The sequence below is a fragment of the Mesocricetus auratus genome, unplaced genomic scaffold (genome assembly GCF_017639785.1).
Source record: "Mesocricetus auratus isolate SY011 unplaced genomic scaffold, BCM_Maur_2.0 Super-Scaffold_100009, whole genome shotgun sequence".
NCBI lineage: Eukaryota > Metazoa > Chordata > Mammalia > Rodentia > Cricetidae > Mesocricetus > Mesocricetus auratus.
Genome location: NW_024429193.1, coordinates 68262979 through 68282962, shown reverse-complemented (window position 1 = coordinate 68282962; position 19984 = coordinate 68262979). Strand labels below are relative to the sequence as shown.

The following is a 19984-nucleotide window of genomic DNA, read 5'->3' as shown; positions in this document are numbered from 1 at the left end:
TGTCCCACCTGTGGCAGTTCTGAGCTCTGAGTGTTGTCTGCCCCGTGGTTACTGTTGGTGACTGTCTCTCCCAGCCTCAATCTTCTTGGAAAAAGCAGGTCCCAGTCTCACTAGCATTTAAAAATAGTCTCCACTGCCTAATGAGTGGCTAAAGCAGGCCTTTGCTATGTGCTTAGGGAGCTGAGTTAGCTCTATACATCTGGTTCTAAGAAATAAGGTACCTTTCCTTATACCACAGCCACAGGCTTCTAAGTGTTAAGGTGAACCAGATCCTCAGTTCCCCAAGGTCTAAGTTCCCTGAGGACAAGGCTTCTTCTTCTTCCTCTTTTTCTTCTTCTTCTCCTCCTCCTCCTCCTTCTTTGAAATAAAGTATTTATTTACTTACTATTTTCAGACAGACACTGGCTATGCAGTCTAGGCTGCCACTGAATTCATGATTCTCCTGCCTCCACCTCCCAAGTGTAGGGATTAGAGGCATGTGACATTGTATCGGTTTCTTCCTATGAACTGTCACAGCTGTAGTGTCTAATCAGAGCGGGGTGAACCGCAAGCCCTTAGGGGTTACTGGCTGAACTGTCTATTGAGGGGATAAAGGCAGGAAGATTTTGATAAGACATCTAGGTCTACTCAATGTTCAACAGACAGAAATGAGCAAGGATTTGGTTTTCTTGTTTCTGAGAAGAGGAAACTTCTAGGAGAGACCCTCGTGGGGAGACCTTGGGAGGTCCATGGAGCTGGAGGCAGACAGGGCTGTGCCGGCGTGGGAGAAATGAAGGTCTGTGTGCTCCAGGTACAGTTGCTGACACAGCTTTCTGTTCAGTGTGTGTGCGTGGAGTGGCAGAGAGGAGAAGGGATGGAATTTAGATTAGTGTCCTTCAAATCCTGCCACCTTCCTCTACTGTCCTGTGGTTGAGCCCCTAAGGATACTGAGTCTGTTTCTCCCTCAGAGACCCAACAGAGTCCCTCCACGGAGCCCATGAGTACGGGGTGAGGGGTACCTGTGATGTGTACAATGTACTTTTACTACGATGAAAGGATCTGGCTTCTGCCCACCTCATTTCTCTCTCAGTCCTGGCTTCCCCACCTCCTCCCTGCTCCCTGGTACGTACCATCCTGCTGACAGGGGCGAGGCTGTGGTTAGAAGCAGGAGAAACTTGAGAAGCATTCACACGGGGAGGGATGGTCTCCTGGTCTGCCCCGCCCTCTACAGTTGTACCTCCCCACTGCACTACTGAGCTGAGCCCCTAGATGCCCAGAGACGTTGGGTCCCTGCTACAAAGAGAGCAAAGCATTTCCCCTCACTGGTCTTTCTGCTCTTGTCATGCTGCTGTCCCCTTCATTCAGGCAAAGACTGTCTGTCACCCCTGTCACCAACCCACATTTCTCTAGAATTTCTCAAAGTCGTTGAAGCTAACTGTCAATTGTAAACCATAAGCCAATTAATAATAATTTCTACCATTTCCCCAAATTTTACCCCCTGTTCACTAAAGCACCTGTGCATATGACTTCATTTAATCCTTAATAGCATAAAATATTAAATCTCAGGAAGAAGGAAGGAAGGAAGGAAAGAAGGAAGGAAGGGAGGGAAGGAGGGAGGGAGGGAGGGAGGGAGGGAGGGCAGGCTGATAGCCTGATGACGTATTTCCATGCCAGTGATAAGGATCACAGCACAAAAATGACCAAGGCACGACCTGAACACAGGGCTTCGGATTCCCAGCGGCCTGGAGCTCTTTCCACTGCTCAGAGTCCCCATCCTCCCCCTCCCCCGGGAGGAAGGAATTTGGGATACAGACTCACTCCTTTCTCCCCACTTCAATGACTTCTTGCTGGAGGGAGGGCAAAGATGAGTCATGGAGGTCAGAGAGGAGGGAAAGGGACAGAGAAGATGAAAAAGGGAAGAGGAACTCACAGGGAGAAGGGTCCGAGCCAGAGAGCACAACAGAAGCCCGGAAGCTTCTGAGTTGGGGGAGCTTAAGACCTAAAGATGGGGGATGCTGGCTTCACGTTTGCTCCGTGTGGAGGACAGTGCTCTCCTCATTCGGATGGCCCAAGGCTTGCCACAGTGACATCTACTCTGTCCCCCTGTGGCCACTCTAGCTGCAAACAGTCTCGCCCCTGGGTCTAGCCCCCCAGGCTCATTCCAGGGGACATCTGACAGGAGAGGAACAGCCAGGCAGGCTGGGCTGAAAGGGAGAAGGTCTGGGGTTCAGAGGCGGCAGAGAGATGGAGAGGAACGAGGAAAGTTCTCTAAACAACAAACTTGACTGCAATGTAAATCAGGGAAAGTATGGGCTGTGTCTCCATCACCATCCTCAACACAGAGAGTCCTGTACTGTATAACTATTTCACATGGAGCTCTGGGTTCTTAGCGTGATCTGGGCAGAGGTGGGACCAAAGGATATCAGTCTTACAGAGACCATAATGCCCAGTAAAGGCTGACATAGCACAGCTGCCTCGACTGTTGACCTGCTTTTAGTTTTCGAAAGTATAATTTGCATCACGCACGCGTGTGTGGGCACGTGAGTGTGTTTATAAACACGCCTGCTTGTCTGTGTACCACACATGAGCATGTGGCTACAGAAGCCAGAAGAAGGCATTAGATTCCCCTGAAACTAGAGTTACCAGTGGTTGTGAACCACCAGATGTAGGTGCCAGGTACTGAACCCAGACATTCTGCAAAAATAGCAAACGCTCTTAAGCACTGGGCCATCTTTCTAGCCCCACTCACTTAAATTTTGAAGTTCCCTTAAGCAGTTGTTGACAGAGAACCAGGGTGAGTAGAGACAGTGTGTGTGTGGGGGGGGGGAGGTGAGGCTAGTTAGAGAGGAAAAGGTTGGGACATGGAAGAGGGACCCGGAGAGGGGAGAAACAGCTTTGGAGTCATTACTGAGCACGGTGAGCTTGGCCCTCCGGGAGCGCAGGGCAGCCTCTGTGGCCTGGCACTCATAGGAAGCGTCGTCAGAGAGCTCGGCGTCTGTGATCTCCAAGTTGTATTGCCCAGCATCCGCAGAGCCCACGACCCGGTACCGTGGCCAGGCTGCAGGGACAGAACGGGGAGACCAGAGTGAGACCCAGTCTTGAGGCCTGGACCACGCTGTCCTCCCGCCAGGCCTCATCATTTCCTCAGATCCTCGCCAAAGCAGAAGCCGCATCCAGCTCTCCCCACCCTGCCCTCTCCCGGGCACCACTGGCAGGCGAGGCTATGAAGACTCCATAACGTTGGGACCATAAAGCGGGAGGGGATGGTGAGGGATAAACAGAGAGAGATGAGCGTATGAAATCTCCATAGCTGTTTGCAGGTAAACGTCTCTCACGACGACAGCAGAGGAAGAAGAGAGTGGGCAGGCAGGCAGGAGAGTGGAGAGCAGACAGTGTGTGCGCATGCGCTCTGAGTGCAGGCGTCTCAGCACCTACTGGGCACCGCGGTGCAGCTCACAAGGCCTCATCCCCACTTACCGGGGGAAGGAGAATGAGCAAGGTTTGCAGGATCCTCCAAGGAGGACCCAAACGAGATTTCTACTTCCTTCCAAAGACACAGGGAAGGCCTCTGGATCTAGTCTGTCTTGCACACACCCACCATCTCCTGCCCACTGCCCTCTCCCCGCTGCTCCCCCCCACCAGAGGCTATGGATTCTTCTGACCGCATGTCTATTGACCTCAATCTCTCTCATCTTCTCTCTCATCAACAATAGATTCATGAAATTCATCTCTTTCCTTTATAGAGTGTGCCATGCACATTCCCTCAACCTGGACCCAACAGCAAATAATCTCACCACCCTCAAAAATAACAAGCAGAAGTGTGCGGCCCCCCCCCCACCCACTTGCATTGCCGGGGTGCTTCACAGATAACAATGTGATCCTCACAAATCGGCTAACCAAGGCAAAGTGGTTTCCTGAAAGTCATTCAGTGGGCAAGGGGCTGAGGTGTAATGACAGCCAGGTATCTTGACTCTTTATCTCTGTGCTTGCTTTGGGATATAGGAAGTTAGGGGTTTTGCCGCTGGCTGAGTCTTTATGGTTTTTTTTTTTTTTTTTCAGCACTGGCTACGTAGCCTTTGCTTAACAAATGTGTATGGAATTACTAAACAAGAAAAGCTGATGTTAAAAGCAAAAGGTTGGTCTCAAAGCAGACATGGACTACATAGGAGGATGAGAAAAGCATGAGGTACTCAAAAGGCAGACAGGGAAGGGAGAACCAGGGTAATTATTATCATTTCTGAAATAAAATGGGAAAAGGGGCAGGCGGTTCCTGAGTGTGCCACCTAAGTGGGGTGGAGCGGGCTTTGCTGTCCCAGCACCTCCTGCTTGACCCGACTGCCACACCCCTGCCGCACCCCTGCCGCACCCCATGGTGTCTCCCCGACTCTGTCTGCGGCTCTCAATGTAAAGGTCTGCCTCCCTTGGTCTCCCAGTTCACACACGCTGCCTTTCTTGAGCCAACACACAACCCGAGAAAGCGGAAGTTGCAGGGTACAAGTGAGAGACCTCAGAAGAAAGGATGGGTGGAAGTCCAGGGATCCCGGCTGAGAGTACGGATTTCTGAGTGCTGGGTGATTGAGCAGTCACACACACACGCACACACACACACACACATGCACACACACTTGCTTTTTTCCTCTTGTGCTGAGGCTCAAACTCAAGGCTTGCACACGGTAGCATGCTCTCTAAGAAAGGCACAGTCCCAGCCCGCCACTCACCTTTGAGGCCCTGGCCCATGCCCAGAGCCAGGCCGTCCTTGGTCCACTGTACAATCCCAGAGTAGTTGAGGAGCACACACGGCAGCACGGCCCGCTGTCCGGCCACCACGGTCTGATCAGCTGGCTCCTGGCTGAAGCGAGTCTGGGTCCCAGGCAAGGCGAAAGCTAGCAGTGGATAAGGAGATGAGTGAGGAGGGCTCCACTAAGGGGCTCCTTGCAGGATTCAGCTCTCATCCTACAACCCAGGCCATGCCTTCCCCCCCAGGATGCCACGTGCTCCCTCTCAGGGCCCCAGGGACAAGTCTAACGTCTGGAGGGCTTAACGATCACTTACCCAGTGACCACCCACTGAATGAACAGTAGAGCTAGGGTTTGATTTCAAGCCCTTGCCATCTGGGTCCAAGGCTGTTTTTTTTTTTTTAAACCTCTTCTGCATCCATTGCTTCCCCTTAGATTCTCAGGATCATGGGCGACACGTTCATAACAAAGGGGACTGCTATGCCACAATCTCTTCCTTCCCATGCAGTATGGACCAGCAGATGTTTGGCTTTACCGCGTCCAACATGACACTTGAGTGCATAGACAACTCTAAGGTGATAGTTCATCCAAAGCCAAACAGCCCTGAACCCGCTTCTTGGCGCACTGGCTCTGTTCCACGTGTTTACCCTTGACCCAAGGGCTGAAACACAGGGATGCACACACCAATTCATCTGCATGCACACGGCCTCTTGCATCATGGGAGTGGAGACAGTGTGGGACTTTGTTCTCTTCTCCCTCTAGCTCCAGGAGCTACACATGGCTGCCTGGCTGGCAGCTTGGCCGGGAGCATTTGATTAGAGAACTGCAGAGTAATTGCCTTTAATTGTGGAGCCTAAATGGAGTAGGGAATTGGATTGCAGATTTCTTCTCTCTTGCCACCACCAGCAGGCTTGCTTCATCACTGGCTGGTCCCAGTGGTGGGGCAGGCCTGCACACTGTGAACAGCATAACACGGGCGTTAGCCTCCTACACTAGGGAAGGAGAGGGACTGATGAGGGGTCAGCAAAGGGTTAAATCCGAGGCGTCCTCGCCATAGCTCCAATGGGTCACACCAGGCAATCAAAATAAGTTCCCTTCAACCTTCAGACTCCTGGTTCACCTTCTCCTCCAGCTCACTGAGTCTGTAGAGGCAGCATCCCCCTAATCCAATTCCTCCCAAACCCAACTTCCCAATTCATCCTCCTCATGTCAAGACCTCCCTTTCATTCCGTGTGTGGGCTTCTCCCCACTTCTGGCTCTGGAATCAAACACAGGGCACTCTGTCCCCCAGCAACACCCCAGCCCCGAGATCCTAGTCCATCCACTCCTTTCTTCTCTCCAGTTCCATTTCTTCCTTTCTTTCCAAATTTGTTTCCACATTCTCCTTTCAGGAAAGTCTCCCAGGTTGATTCCATAGCCCCTTGTGTAAGCACAGCCTGTCCCATCGCTCAGTCCTGCTGTGGCAGCTCTAGCTACAGGGTTTTCCTGTCCAAAGCTGTCAGGGATCATGTTTATGTTTTTGTCATCAGGAGGTGGAAGACAGCTTGTTGTTGGGAGTGTCTGCCTTGAGAATGGAACCTCTCTCTCACAGCACAGAGCCGGGAGCTCTCTCCTCTTTCTGGGTCTCCTGGGACCTGGCGGTCGGTCAGTACATGACACAGGTTAAATGCAACAATGCAGCTCTTTGGATCTGCATGGGGCCAGGAGGTTAGAAAACAGGTATCTGCTTTTTTGTAAGTGACTCCCCAACTCTGCAGACCCGATTCCCCAGCCTGTCTCTTAAAGGAGAAAAGGATGGCAGGTGCTGAGATCCTGCAGGAAGGATTGGTCAGGTGAGCAGCCAGTGTTATTAATTCAAGCATTTGTGCTCATTAGTATTTAAATTTATTCATATCCTCGCACATTCTCTAGTGAAGCTATGTGCACCAAACTCTGTTTCTCTTTCTCAAGGACCCTAGAGCCCAAGTCAAGTACTTGTGATGGGGTGGCCTGTGAGCTTGCATCAGAGTCTGGACCGACTGTCATAGCTCTTCTACATGAAGCCGAGGGCTGGCCTCTTCTTGGAGTCCCCGGAGGACAGTGGGCAGCTGGCTGCATGTTTAGTTGCAATGAGGAGCTGAATGACCCTGAAGTGGGATGCACCTGAAGTCAGGACACAGGGGTCTTGCTGGAGTGAGCTCATTGGAAGATGACAAGTCTGGAACAGACTGCCAAAGAACCTTTCTGCTCATGCTCAAAGACTAGGAGGATTGGCTTAGGGGAAGACTAAAGTTCCCATGGTCCCTCTGCAGCTCTTCCTAACTGGGAAGTTATCCTGCAAACTGCATTTTCTTACTTGAGGATGATATGTCTGTCTCTGGACTGCTGTGAAGCCAGATATGGGGAGGTGGATTCTAGGCCTACCAAAGTCCTTTGCGTGTACCTACTAAATAGCTATGACCATTATTCACCCCTGAGCCGTTAGACAACTAGAGGTACACATTGGGGACACTTTCAGGAACCTAGGAATGAGTGACAGAAGGGTGGTATCTGCTTTTCTGTGAAATTTGAGGTAAAATAAATTTTGACCTAGCCCCAGTTGAAGCAATTTGGTTCAGAAACAGAATGGAAGCAATGATGGGTGGCCCGATGATGAAGGAAAGGAGGGACTCTTCTGAATTTGAATTTATGGAAAGACCACTCTCTGTACCAAAGTCACAAGCAGCATTCCATGTTCCCAAACAGCCCTGCAGCCAAGACAGCATACGAGACAGACCAGAAGCCATGGGTGGTACTTAAGTCAACTCAGGATTAGGAAAAACTCAGTCTGATCTAACAGTTCTGTTCTCTAAACTCTGTATAAGCTGGGTATAGGTCACCCTTCAGCTCTTCACACGGGTCTCTGCAAAGCACCCCCTTCTCTGGGCATCAATTAGTCCCCTCTTCTGGGCATCTGCCATGACTGTCTTGCACTGCCTCACAAGACAACTCAAGTGTGTCTCCGGGGACCTGCGTGCCGGAGCTGCCAGCTAAGCTTAGGGGAGCCTGCTCTGAACAGAGAGGAAAAGAATCCCAGCCCCATCCTTATGTCTGGGTCTATGCACACATCCTCATCCATGTCCAGGAACAGAACCAACACAGCATAGCAAAGCAGAGAAAGAACCAGAAAGGGCCTGGCCACAGACAGGTGAGCACAGGCCAGCTAGCCTCTTACTGCAGCATCAACTCAAGGCCTCACATTTCTGGTGGCGTCTTAAAGTGAATTCCCACTTTGATCCTGCTCCCTCCCAACCTTCAGACTCCATCACAGATGAGGCAAGACAGCCACAACGAAGAGATACATACATGTATGTACACACACACACACACACACACACACACACACACACACACACACACAGAGGTACTGAGACGAACGCTGAGAAATAGAGCCAAGGACAGACATCCACACGAAGGCAGAAGAGAAAGGAGCAAGGAAAGACCCTAAAGACAAAGATGTCTGTAGAGTCTTAAAGGGACCAAGGTGCAAGGGAAGACAGCGGAGAGTTACAGACCAAGAGAGACCAAGGGCAGAGAGGCGGGGGGGGGCTGCAGGGGTGAGGCCGGCGGAGAGCTACAGACCAAGAGAGACCAAGGGCAGAGAGGCCGGGGGGGGCTGCAGGGGTGAGGCCGGCGGAGAGCTACAGACCAAGAGAGACCAAGGGCAGAGAGGCCGGGGCCTGCAGGGGTGAGGCCGGCGGAGAGCTACAGACCAAGAGAGACCAAGGGCAGAGAGGCCGGGGGGGGCTGCAGGGGTGAGGCCGGCGGAGAGCTACAGACCAAGAGAGACCAAGGGCAGAGAGGCCGGGGGGGCTGCAGGGGTGAGGCCGGCGGAGAGCTACAGACCAAGAGAGACCAAGGGCAGAGAGGCGGGGGGGGGGGGCCTGCAGGGGTGAGGCCGGCGGAGAACTACAGACCAAGAGAGATCAAGGGCAGAGAGGCCGGGGGGGGGCTGCAGGGGTGAGGCCGGCGGAGAGCTACAGACCAAAAGAGATCAAGAGCAGAGAGGCAGGGGCCTGCAGGGGTGAGGCCGGCTCAGCCTTTCCTTCAGTTACCTGCTAAGTCCCTCTGTCTGAGCAACCTCTCTTTCCTACCTCCACCGGGATATCTGGAGACTCAGCCGGGGAGAACAGAGTGAAGCGGAGGAGACATCCACACTGGAGAGGTAAGAGGGACCCTAGTCGAACCTGGGAGTACAGCAGCAGGAACACGGCAGAGCTCTTTGCTGCCTGCTAGCCTATAAAGAGCATGGGAGCTACAGGACGCTGCCTGCCTGCGAGCATGGGAGCTGGAGGACCCTGACCCCCTGCCGTCATCACCCTGCCCTGTTCCCAGATTGCCTTCCCTCCAAGTTCACGGTCAACCCTTCGCACCTCTTCTAGCCTCAGACTCAAAATGGCTCCTTCCTTTATTCTCCTGGTGCTGTCTGGGCTTCTGGTTAGAGCACACACTACAACCTGCCTTGCATTAAAAGCTACTCATGTGTGCTTTGTCTCCCCACTCTCCTGGAAGCCTCTGAGAACAGAGGTTTTGATTTACCATTTCTGTTCATTCAGTCTAGCAATGCTCCGTAATAATAAATACCTCCAATTATAAAATGCTGATTGCGTGCCACTCTGATGTCTTACAGACTTTGTTCCTAGCATTATAATCCGCTACACAGTGGTAGTTATTACCTGCATTTTAAAGAAAGGGGAATTATCGTCTGGTAGAAATGAGATAAAAACAGCCTTCTCAGTTCCATAGTCGCCATTCTTGGTATTCTGTCACATTCTAGGAATATCTAGTCTCGTAAATGAATTGGATTCATGCCTCAGCCTGGACAAGAGCTACTGGTAGCCTTAAATTCTACCCACTGGCCATTTCTGACTTCTGCTTCTCCACCCTGTTTACCTCTTGGATAGACAGCAGTACTCAAGTCTGGCCCCACAGCCTGTCGCACTTGCCTTGCACGTTACGTAAGCACAGGAGAAGTTTGATCTTACTGTGTGGGGGAACAGTGAGTGGTACCCAAGGCCAGAGTAGCTCTCCTGAGCCCAGGGAGTTTCAGTGACAAAACAAACAAACAAACAAAAACAGTCTTTAAGCCATCAATGACGGCCAGCAGTACATACAAGTGTGTGTGTGTGTGTGTGTGTGTGTGTGTGTGTGTGTGTGTGTGTGTGTGTGTGCGCGCGTGTTGGTAAACAGGTTCAGCACGTGAAAGACTTGCTGCTGTCCGTAGACACACTGGTACTGTTTTTACCAAGCTTGAGGACAGAAAACCTCAAAGACACTGGGGTAGTCACTGCTCATAATAAGAAATCACAGCTCAGAGACACCAAGGAGCTTCCCTGAGCCTCACAAATGCTAAGGCTGGGACACAGTAAGCTCAGGAAGACACCAAGTTCTCCCCAAATGCTATCTTGGTAGCCTGGCTGTTGTCTTCTCCTGGGCCCCCCTGGGCCAGAGGCTGGTCCCCAGGCCTCTATACTCCTGATGTTATCTCTTTATTCCCTCATCTAATACATTCTTCCCCTTTCCTCATGACCCAGGCCTGTCCTTCAGTCCCTTTCTCCATTGTCATCACAGCACTGGGGGCCAGGGCCAAGCCAGTCTTTGTTCATGAACAAATATCCAATCTCCTGTTTCTGCTGAGCCTAGCAAGGACAGAGAGGTCAGACCTCTTTTTATTGTTGCTTTTTTTTTTCCTGGCACTGGGCTTCGAACCCAAGTACTCATGCATGCTAGGCAAAGTTATACCACTGAACTCACACCCGTAGGCCTCAAACCCTGTTTTTGATGGAGAATTAGGAATCGGCCCCTAAACCTTTGATATGATGGACATGTGTATAACTTCTCACAGCCATAGACTTCACGAGGTCACACGTGGGCAGGAATGAGCAAGCCCACGTGCTCATTTTCCTGCCCACGTGAACACCCCTTCCGCATCCTTGCGTGTGAGGACACAGCTGTCTGTGCCCATGGGCACCAGTCTGCTCCCTGTTCTGGAGCCCGTGCCCTGGTGGTCATGTTCCCAGAGCTTAGCCTGACAGGACCAACCAGGACCAGAGAGAATGGGGCCAACCAAGCACACAGGAGCCAGGGAGCTAAGCAGCAGGAGAGACGGATGGCGGGGGCTGAGCCCCGTCTCCCTGGATTTATCAAAGAGCAGTAATGAACCCCCTGGGCTGAAGCGGTCCCTGAGCTCACCACTCCGGACCATGCTGCTGTTCAAAGGGGAGCCTTTGATTCACACTGACAGCTTTCAGATGGAACTAACTCTCTCCAATCTCCTGTCCCTCCCTCTCCTCATCCTGACGGGACTTCCTTCCTCATCCCAGACATTCACTCACAGCCACCACAGAGCCTTCCACAGTGAATCCTCTGAGGAAAGAGGGTTTCACGTTTTGGGATGGGCCAGCAAAGGAAGGGAAAAAGGACAAAGATTTGTCCTTCTGATGGAGGAGGAGGAAGAGGACGGAGGGGAGGAGGGGGAGGAGGAAGGTCACAGACAAGGCTGATGGCCAGAGTGAGGAGAGATAACGGAAAAGAGCAGAGAGCCGTCCGACACCCCGAAGCAGACCCTCAGACTGGAAGTTCCAGGAAAGAGGCTTCACCCCAGCTGAGCAGGCAGGAAGAATCGAGGCCTGTTGTTTCTGCTCTCGGCTGAACTCTGTCTGGAGTCCTAAACATTAAAATGGGTGCGAGCGTCTTGTGCACCCATGGCCTCCTCCTCTGGCGGATGAAGCTTCACTTTGCGAGTTGGAAAACGTATCGACTTGTTTGGAGGAATGGTTAATTCCTCCATCAGGTGCTATGGGTAGACGGTGAAGAGCTCAAGGAACAGACCACAGCCAGAATTATCTCAGCATCCACCATCCTGCCTAGAGTCCCCCAGTGTCACCTCCCTCTTTGAGTGAAAAAAACTCAGGTGGTAGGGGCCTCAAATGTCCTCTTCCCCACCCTCTTCCTTCCAGGCCCTTCTCTTCCACACAACCTGTATGGCCACAGGACTCCAATGCCTACCTCTAAAGCTGGTGGGGATGGGGAGGGAGGGTAGAGAGAAAAGCCAAAGGACACTTTTTCCAGGCACCAGATGGGGTTTTGCAAATGGCCACACAGCCTGGCCTGTTTCCATGCATTGGAGCAGACTGCAGAGGCCGGCTGGTATCTGCTGTGACAGGAAAAGAGGTTTTTAGGTCTGGACCAGTGGATCAGTCTCCCAAAGAGCCAGGAAAGAGCCCTGAAATACAAGGGGCAGGATGAGGGTGAGGGACAGGCTCCACACAGCTCTGCCGGAAGAGGCAGGAAACCCATGGACCAGAAGCCAAAGAGGTGTGGGTAGACCTGGTCTTGGCTTTGTCACCAACCTGCGTAACTCTCGGGAAGACACACCACTCCTCTGGGCAGTAGCTTCCTCAGGTATAACAGGAAGGGGCTGAGTAATTCGGCCACAGGAGCCCCCTGACCCAGGTTCTAAGAGTTCATCGTCCCTGCCTCCTGTTTGTCTACACCATGGCCAAGCCTTGAGGCTACATGCCCACTCTCCTTCAGACTAAAGGGAGCCTATGAGCCTGGGTTTATCCTAGTGTTTCCTGCAGGATATGGGGACAGCTGATGGCTTTGTGACAACAGGACAGTGGCAGAGAGGACCCAAATGGGGTACCCAGCCTAGGAGGCAGAGGCTATTCTTTGTGTATTCCCTCCCACAGGCTCTCAGTGAATCAACAGAGGAGAGAGAGAAGGCCAGCATGGACTCTGAGGCCATTCGCTAGTCCAGGCCAGCTCACAGGGACACTGCTCTTCAAGTGAAAAAGGCTGGCAGGTGTGGCTAGAAACAGTCCCACCTGTTCCGTTTTGGCCTCCAGCCCCTAGGTACCTGGGCCAGACCCAATCTGACAGCTCTGTGCAAATACGGCCTGGCAGGGAGCCCTGACAATGTTTTATGTACAATGATACGGAGAGCCAAGTGGGGCTGGCTGTAGCAGGTACAGCAGGCAGAAGCGGAAAGGGACGGCAGGGCCCAGTGTCTGGCTCTGCAAAAATCAAACCGAAAACCCTGAATATCCATTTGGCTCCAGTGGGCAGGGGAGGGAGGAGAGGCAGGTGGCGAGCGAGGACCCAGCTCAGATGGGTGACGAAGGAACGGGGGAACTAGAACAAGGACAGAGAAAGCGAGAGACGAGAGACGGTGAGCAACGGGACCTCTGCTCTCCACTCCATCTGGGCCATGAAGGCGGGAGAAGCGGGGGTGAACTAGAAGACTAAAACTAAGACCGCAGATGAGTTGGTGGAGCGCTCGCATGTAAACATGAATGCCCAGGGCTCCGTCCCAGGGCCACAGAAAGCCTGGCACTGCGGTACATGTCTATCCTCCCAGAATTCAGAAGACAGAGGAAAGGCAATCAGGATTTTAAGGCCAGCATCAGCTACATAACAAGTTCGGGGCCAGCCTGGAATGCATGAGACCATCTCAGAAAAAAGAATTAACATTAGGCAAGGAAGGAAAGGGCCGAGCTGAGTGATACTATGTTACAAAAGAGAGAGAAAAAATATAAGGACAGAAAAGGGCAAGAGAGAGAAATAAATCAGAAATAGAACCCTGAACACGCACAGCCCCTGAGGTGGATCCAAAAATAAAAAGCCTAGGTCCCCAAGGCCATCTGCTAGGAAAAAAAAGAGGAGCAGCGCCCAGAGGTTAGGACTGGAAAGGGCACTGGTAAAAATGCAGCCCAAACCCCTTTATTTAGAAGAAATAAACAGGGTGGGAGTAGGAATCATGGGGCACAGGGAAAAACCTGCAAATCCCTGGTGGTTTCGGAACTAGCCTCCAATTACAGAGTCCCCTTTACAGAGTTGGGTATAGCACAGTGTGTGCTTGTCCCTGCGCGGATAGAACAGCCAGACGGGGTAGAGAATCCTGTTGGAAGCGCTCAGGCACTGAAGGAAGACCTGAGAGATTAAACGACGCAAAGCAAATCTCAAGAAAGTGCTGAGGACCGTCGGGGGGAAGAAAGGAGAGGGAAGACAGCAGCAGGGAAGCCTTAGTAAGACGGGAGGTCCCAGAGATGGGAGCCAAGGGAAGGTGGGCATGAGGGCACATCACCACCCCACGTCCTCATCTCAAGGTTTTGATGTCTTAGGCCAGAGAAAGGAGGGATGTCTTTGAGCACAGGAGCTACTCTTGAGAGGACTATACAAGGAGAGAGTTCAGAAGGTCCCTGCCTATCACCGTCCAAACCTGGCACCCTTCTACAAGGTACTCAGCAGGTCGAAGTCTCACTCTCCGGACATTTACATCTCGTTCCCTGCCTGCCTGCCCCTGCCTCGGCACACACATACTTTCCTGGTTCTAGCCCCATGGTCCCTCTTCCGTGGAAGCCGTTTTCTTGGGCACACGAGTCCCCGGGGTGCTGGTTCTGCCCAGAAAGCCCACCTCTACCTGTTTGAACATTCTTAGTTATCGCTGTAAGGAACTTAGCAGGGTCACAGTGACACCTGAGTCCCCTACAGGCTTGAAGCCTAGGAAGAAATGTAGGCTAGGTCCCTCCATGGAGATTTTTCTGGAACTTTTAGTAATATTTTCCAAAATAAAAGTCTCAATTCAGAGACTCAGAGGGGTCTAGACAAGAATAAGAAGTTTTCCTTCACTTAGGCACTGAAAAAGCCAGAAGGAAGCCCAGGTCTTGGGATGCCAGGCTAGCATTCCTGAGAGTAAGCCTCTGCTTCCGAGTTTATGAGGCTTCTTACATTCCCACCACCAGCAGATCCGGGGGAAACACTAATCTCCTAGAATCGTCAACCCATTATTACAGAAGTCCTTTGCAGGTGGCTCTAGCCCTTTTAGATGGATAATCTGCATCTATGAGCAGGATCAACCAATAGAGGAAGGAAGACATGGGTCTTAACTCCATGAGCACTTGACTTGGTTCTTCACCCGAACAGTTGTAAAAGGTGGAGGACATTCTGTGCATGAGCACAACCTGGGTGTGTCTCAAGACCCCACGACTGTACTTCTGCATAAGATAGAGAAACACATTAATGACTGTGGATTCTTTGGAACAGAGCATTCTAGTTACATAAGGGCTTTCTGAATTCTCTTTTCTCTCTTTGGAGACAAGTCTCACTCAGCTTGTCAGGAAAGCTTTTAACTTTCAACCCTGCTGACTCGGTGCCCAAAAGCTGGGTGTCTGTGAGGATTTACTACTCCTGTGAAGAGACACCACGGCCACGGCAACTCTTACAAAGGAAACATTTAACTGTGGAGGCTCGCTTACAGTCAGAGATTCAGTTCATCATGGTGGGACATCAAGGCGTACGAGAAGAGGCGGTCCTGGAGCTGAGAATGTTATATCTCACAGACAATAGGAAATCAACTGTCACACTGGGCGGCATCCTGAGTATATGAACCCTCAAAGCCCGCCCCCACAGTATGCAATCCCTCTGACAAAGCCACACCTCCTAATAGCGCCGCTCCCTATATTATGGAATTACAGGGGCCAATTACATTCAAACTACCACACTGGGATTACAGATGGGTGCTACCACCACCAGATCAAACTTTCTAAAAGTACCAAGCAGTGCACCCCCATCGTTGGAGGCATCAGGGATGAAGCAGGATGGCTGTCTCTCAGTAGAATTCTAGAGAACTCTGGGTAGACTTATGATTTCTGTTTTCTTTTTGCTTTAGGTAAACACCTATCAAATAATCAATCCATGATGGTTCAATCAAGGTAGATTTTAAATGTAAAGGAAAGGAACTATGAATTGTGGCATCTAAGGGGAAAAGAACAGGTCAACGATGATCTAAGAGAGAAGTCAAGACCAAGTGAAGGATAGATATTTAACCTATAGCCACTAAGACCTCAATATAATAGTGTTGGGCCTTGGACAGAAACAAGTCTCACTTAGACTTGTAACCATTCTGTAATTTATTCTGGGTTTGTGTTCTGATGACAAGATAGAAAACCCCTTGGAATAACAAATATAACAGATATTTATCTTCTGAAATAACTAGCCTTGCATACCATGGTTTCTCAATAATACTTATTCAGTGGTGTTCATTAATAATTATATCAACTAAATATACATTTATTATTGTAACAAGTATTTATTGAGTGCCAACTACCTACCAGGCACTGTCCTGGACTCAGGATGCAAAGACCTGGTAGACCTGCCCTTGCCCACTAGAAATCCACTAGACACACACACACACACACTGATATGTCTCACCAAAAGGGAACAACATATGGAACCTTCAGCCTGTAGACACTATAGTGTAAAACAGAATAGAAAAAAAATATCTGAGGTTATAGGAAGAATCCTTGAAGAACTGTTGGGTCTCTATGCTGGACTTTGAGGACTGTACAGGAGTTATATTGGACAGGAGGGAGAAAAGGGAGAACAAAATGTTCTCAGAAGACAAAAGGCATGGGCAGTTGGAAAAGAACATTCATTCAGGATCCTAGAAATAGTTTAGCCCTGCTACTGTGTCCTTGAAGACAGGCATTGGAATGGACATGCTGAGAAACAGGAAGCTGTCCTTGCTATCATATTCTACAGGGGAGCTGGAGGAGGTGATAACCAGTTAAGGGCTGAAGATTCCATCAGTGTCATGCTAGACAGTACTAACTAACCAATGGTGGTGAAGAGATGAAAGCTTGGCAGTGCGTTTAGTGAGCAGCGGTAAGGTTTCCCCTACAACCGCAAGCATGGGTGTATGGATCTTAGAACCTTAGCAGTTCCTGCTCAAATATCTTAATGGATATTTACCGAATGAATAAATATACCTAATTTTGTCACATGTTTGACCTGTTCCTCATTTGGAGTAAGGCTCATGTTTCTTAGGCCTACTAACTATAGCTATAGTCCCTTTTTGTACACACACACACACACACACACAAAGACACACACAGAGACATAGACAGACAGACAGACAGACAGACAGACAGACAGACACACACACACACACACACACACACACACACACACGAGCTGATATGTCATCACCAGAACCTTCTTCCTAAAACCAAGAGCTTTTCCAATTAATCTCCATTAAAAAGATTCTCCACAAAGGCACTTCCAGAAGCCCCAAGCTGAGGTTATCTGGATCAATCTTGAGTAGAGTGAAAGCAGTGCCAACGGGCTGTGGAATTGATCCATCTAACTATTCACTCTACACGCATAAGAGGCATGGAATGTTAATTTGCTGCAGGGACCTGGGGGAGCCTGGGGGGGGCCGGCTCTAAAACCAACCGTGGTAGAACAGGGCCCCAGCAGCCTGCACAGAGGGAAGAAGGCTCAGAGATTGGCTGAGGACTCCAGGGCAGGGAGCCATGTAAGCAACTTTTTGTATTTGTTCCTGATCTGTGGGAACACCAGACCTTGAGCAGAGACCCACTTCCCCTTCTGCCTGGGAGTAGGCAGCTGTAAGACAATGTTTACTAAAAACATGTTTACTAAAAACAATACAATGCCTGGGGGCATTAAGTTCCTGGAAAAGGCCTGCCCACGGAATCCGCCCTGACCTTGACCTTGTCCAAAGACTAACCGCCTCTTCTGACACGCCCAGATCAGTTTCTGGGGTCAGAGCAGAACCAGCCAGGGGAGAAGAGAGAGCAGAAGCTTCTCTGGTGGGGGCCTTTCTTGGGAAGTTTTCTTGAACCTTTTTGGAGCCTGCTTAAAGTTTTCTTTACATCGTTGAACGAGTCTCTGTGTTGTCAATCCCCGACACCCTCCGCACATTCTCGGACACAGGCCACGCAGCAGACGCGACACTGATCTTTCTTCCTTTGCTTGCTTCAGTTTGCTTGTTAAATGGGACACACATGTCCCAAGGGCAAAGGTGAACCAAGAAGGCTAAAATAGTTTATCTTACCACATGATGGGGACACAGTGACAACAGATTGTGGGTATATGGCAAGAATTCATAGAGGCATCAATCTGAGACTGCTTGGATTCAAAATCTGGAGTTCCAAAGAGCCTCTTCATCATCAAAGGTTTCAGATTGGAGCCTGTTGGGGCCCACGGCAGAGAAGATGCAGACACAGCATGGGAGCATCCTCCAGGATGCAGCCAACTTCCTTCACATCTGTTCCCTGCATCTGATTCTTTCTTACTGATAGTGTATATATATATATATATATGATATTATGTATTATATATATTATAACCCTCTGTTGCCCCAAGGAGGGGAGGTCTCTTCTCTCTCCATTTCCATAGTCTCTGGGCCCTGAAATAACTTAGTGATTTTTGATTTAGCTGCCCAACCCTCCACATCAAGAGGCTCCTTTGATGTCTTATGACAGCAGTCTCTCAACACATTTAGCACCGTGTTTCCTGGATAAGCCAATACTCCCCTTGAAGTATCTCTGAGGGGGCGGGGCAGGGTGCAGTGCGCTCCAACAAACAAGCCCTGCTTTCCTTGTCATCAGAGTCAATCGAGCCCACAGTCCTCGGATGCATGGGTCGATGGATTAACACATGGGAGCCGAAGTTCTCCAAGGATCACAGGATGGTCCTGAGAGCAAAGGCGGGGTCAAGGAGGGGCTGGGTGGAGACCTCTAACCCAGGCTCTCAGTGGGTGGACTGCAGAGTTTTCTAAAATGGAAAGTAGGAGCAGTCTGACCTTTGCTCAGAGGGTTCTGGAACAAACTTCCTTCCTTCTGAAATATCGGTATTTCGTCTGCCCACTTCCCACACAGAACTTAGCGGTCGTGTCTCTTCACTGGGAACAAAAGAAGAAATGTTTCTCTGCCTCATTCCAGCATTCCTGCTCACCCGTGTCCCTTGGAAGTGACTGCTCCACGCAGAACTACCTGCTCCTGGTTGGGTGCACATGATTCCTGGAGGGGTCTGCTTTAAAGGGTCAATGAAGGCGACCATTGGATATTGTCCCAGATGCAGAGGTGGGGAGAAAGGATGAGGTGGGAGTGTGCTTGAGGAAACGGCCTGAGGAAGACAGCAGCGTGAAACGGCAGAGATGGGGGGGGTTCGGGCGTGGCTCCTATGACTCCAGTAATGGAAGAAAGGGGACGTCAGCAGGACACACCGGGGACACCAGGTGCCCTGAGTGGGGTGAAAACGCACTCTCAGTAAAGACAGAGGATCTCACGTGTGTGTAAAGAAGTCCAAGTGTGAGAGTCTGGGGCTACACGGGGCAGTGGTGAGGGGAAGGAGGAAGGGATGGGGGCAAGTAGGTCGTCCTAGAGACTCTAAGCAGATTAAAAATAAGAGGTGAGACTCGGAGACTCAGCCCCAGGAAGGCAGACACCCTGCCGGGGAAGCGGGAGGAGAGGGGGGGGAAGGGCTGATAGCTGGGAGGGGTAGCAGATGGTCACAGTCATTAAAAGGATTTCAGTAAGTCCTGCAAGCCGTGGGCAGCAGAGACAAGCTTGAGTAAGCACTGGGAGAAAAGAACTAAGCAGAGCTTGGGAAGAAGGAAACTTACACAGAACCCGCTTCCCTGCCACCTCGATGGCTACATATCCCTGCTTCAGTCTCTAGCCCACCCTCAACCCCAACGCGAATGCTTCTTAAACCAATCGTGACAGCAAGTCTTGAGTAGACTGTTTGTCTTGAGGCCACCTCAGTGCCAAGAACAGCTTGGGTGATTAAAAGATGTTTACCGAGTCACTAAAATCCTTAGCACACCCGCATCTTACAGGTAACCTAACATGGAATCTGACCCCAGGTTCCCGCTCTTATTCATCCCCGTCCTAAGCCCAAAGGCCACTGTGCCCATCTCCAACTTTACTTCACCCCATATTTTCCTACCCCCACATACCTGGATGGGTGCTCTAAACCGCAGCGGCCGTTAAGGGGAGAGAAATAGCCTGGAAGCCACATCACACTAGAAACGCAGACCCCTAGACTCTCAGGCTAACATGGTTATTACCGCTCCAGTGGTTTGGTCCTAAGCCCTGGAGTAAAGAGGGGTCTGGGGTCTGTTACGAGGATGTGAGGCTCTGGGCAAAGGAATCTGATGTTGGACAGAGAGCAGTGAGACTGAGGAAGACAAACAGAGGCAAGTCTGAGCAGACAGAAGCTGTCAGCTCCAGTCGCTTGGCAGAATAGGAGACATCTTCTGCCTCTAACTGCTTTCCAGCCCTGTGCTGTGCAGGCTGCCTGCAGGAAGGCTGAGGTGGGGAGGGCGCTGAGGAGATTGGGGTGGGGAGGGCGCTGACAGGAGACTGGGGTGGGGAGGGCGCTGACAGGAAGGATGAGGTGGGGAGGGCGCTGACAGGAGACTGAGGTGGGGAGGGCGCTGA

General features: G+C 50.9%; 1 protein-coding gene across 5 annotated transcripts in view; it reads right to left on the bottom strand.

Moving 5' to 3' along the window:
* Kirrel1 (kirre like nephrin family adhesion molecule 1) overlaps positions 1 to 19984 on the bottom strand; it is a 97942-nt gene that overhangs the window by 13215 nt on the left and 64743 nt on the right. For all 5 annotated transcript variants that reach the window (XM_040752556.1, XM_040752553.1, XM_040752551.1 and 2 more), the window contains 2 exons: positions 4698 to 4862; positions 2888 to 3037 (listed from right to left, as the gene is read on the bottom strand). In XM_040752556.1, the coding sequence (XP_040608490.1) occupies positions 2888 to 3037; positions 4698 to 4862 (315 nt within the window). The remainder of the gene's footprint in view (positions 1 to 2887; positions 3038 to 4697; positions 4863 to 19984) is intronic.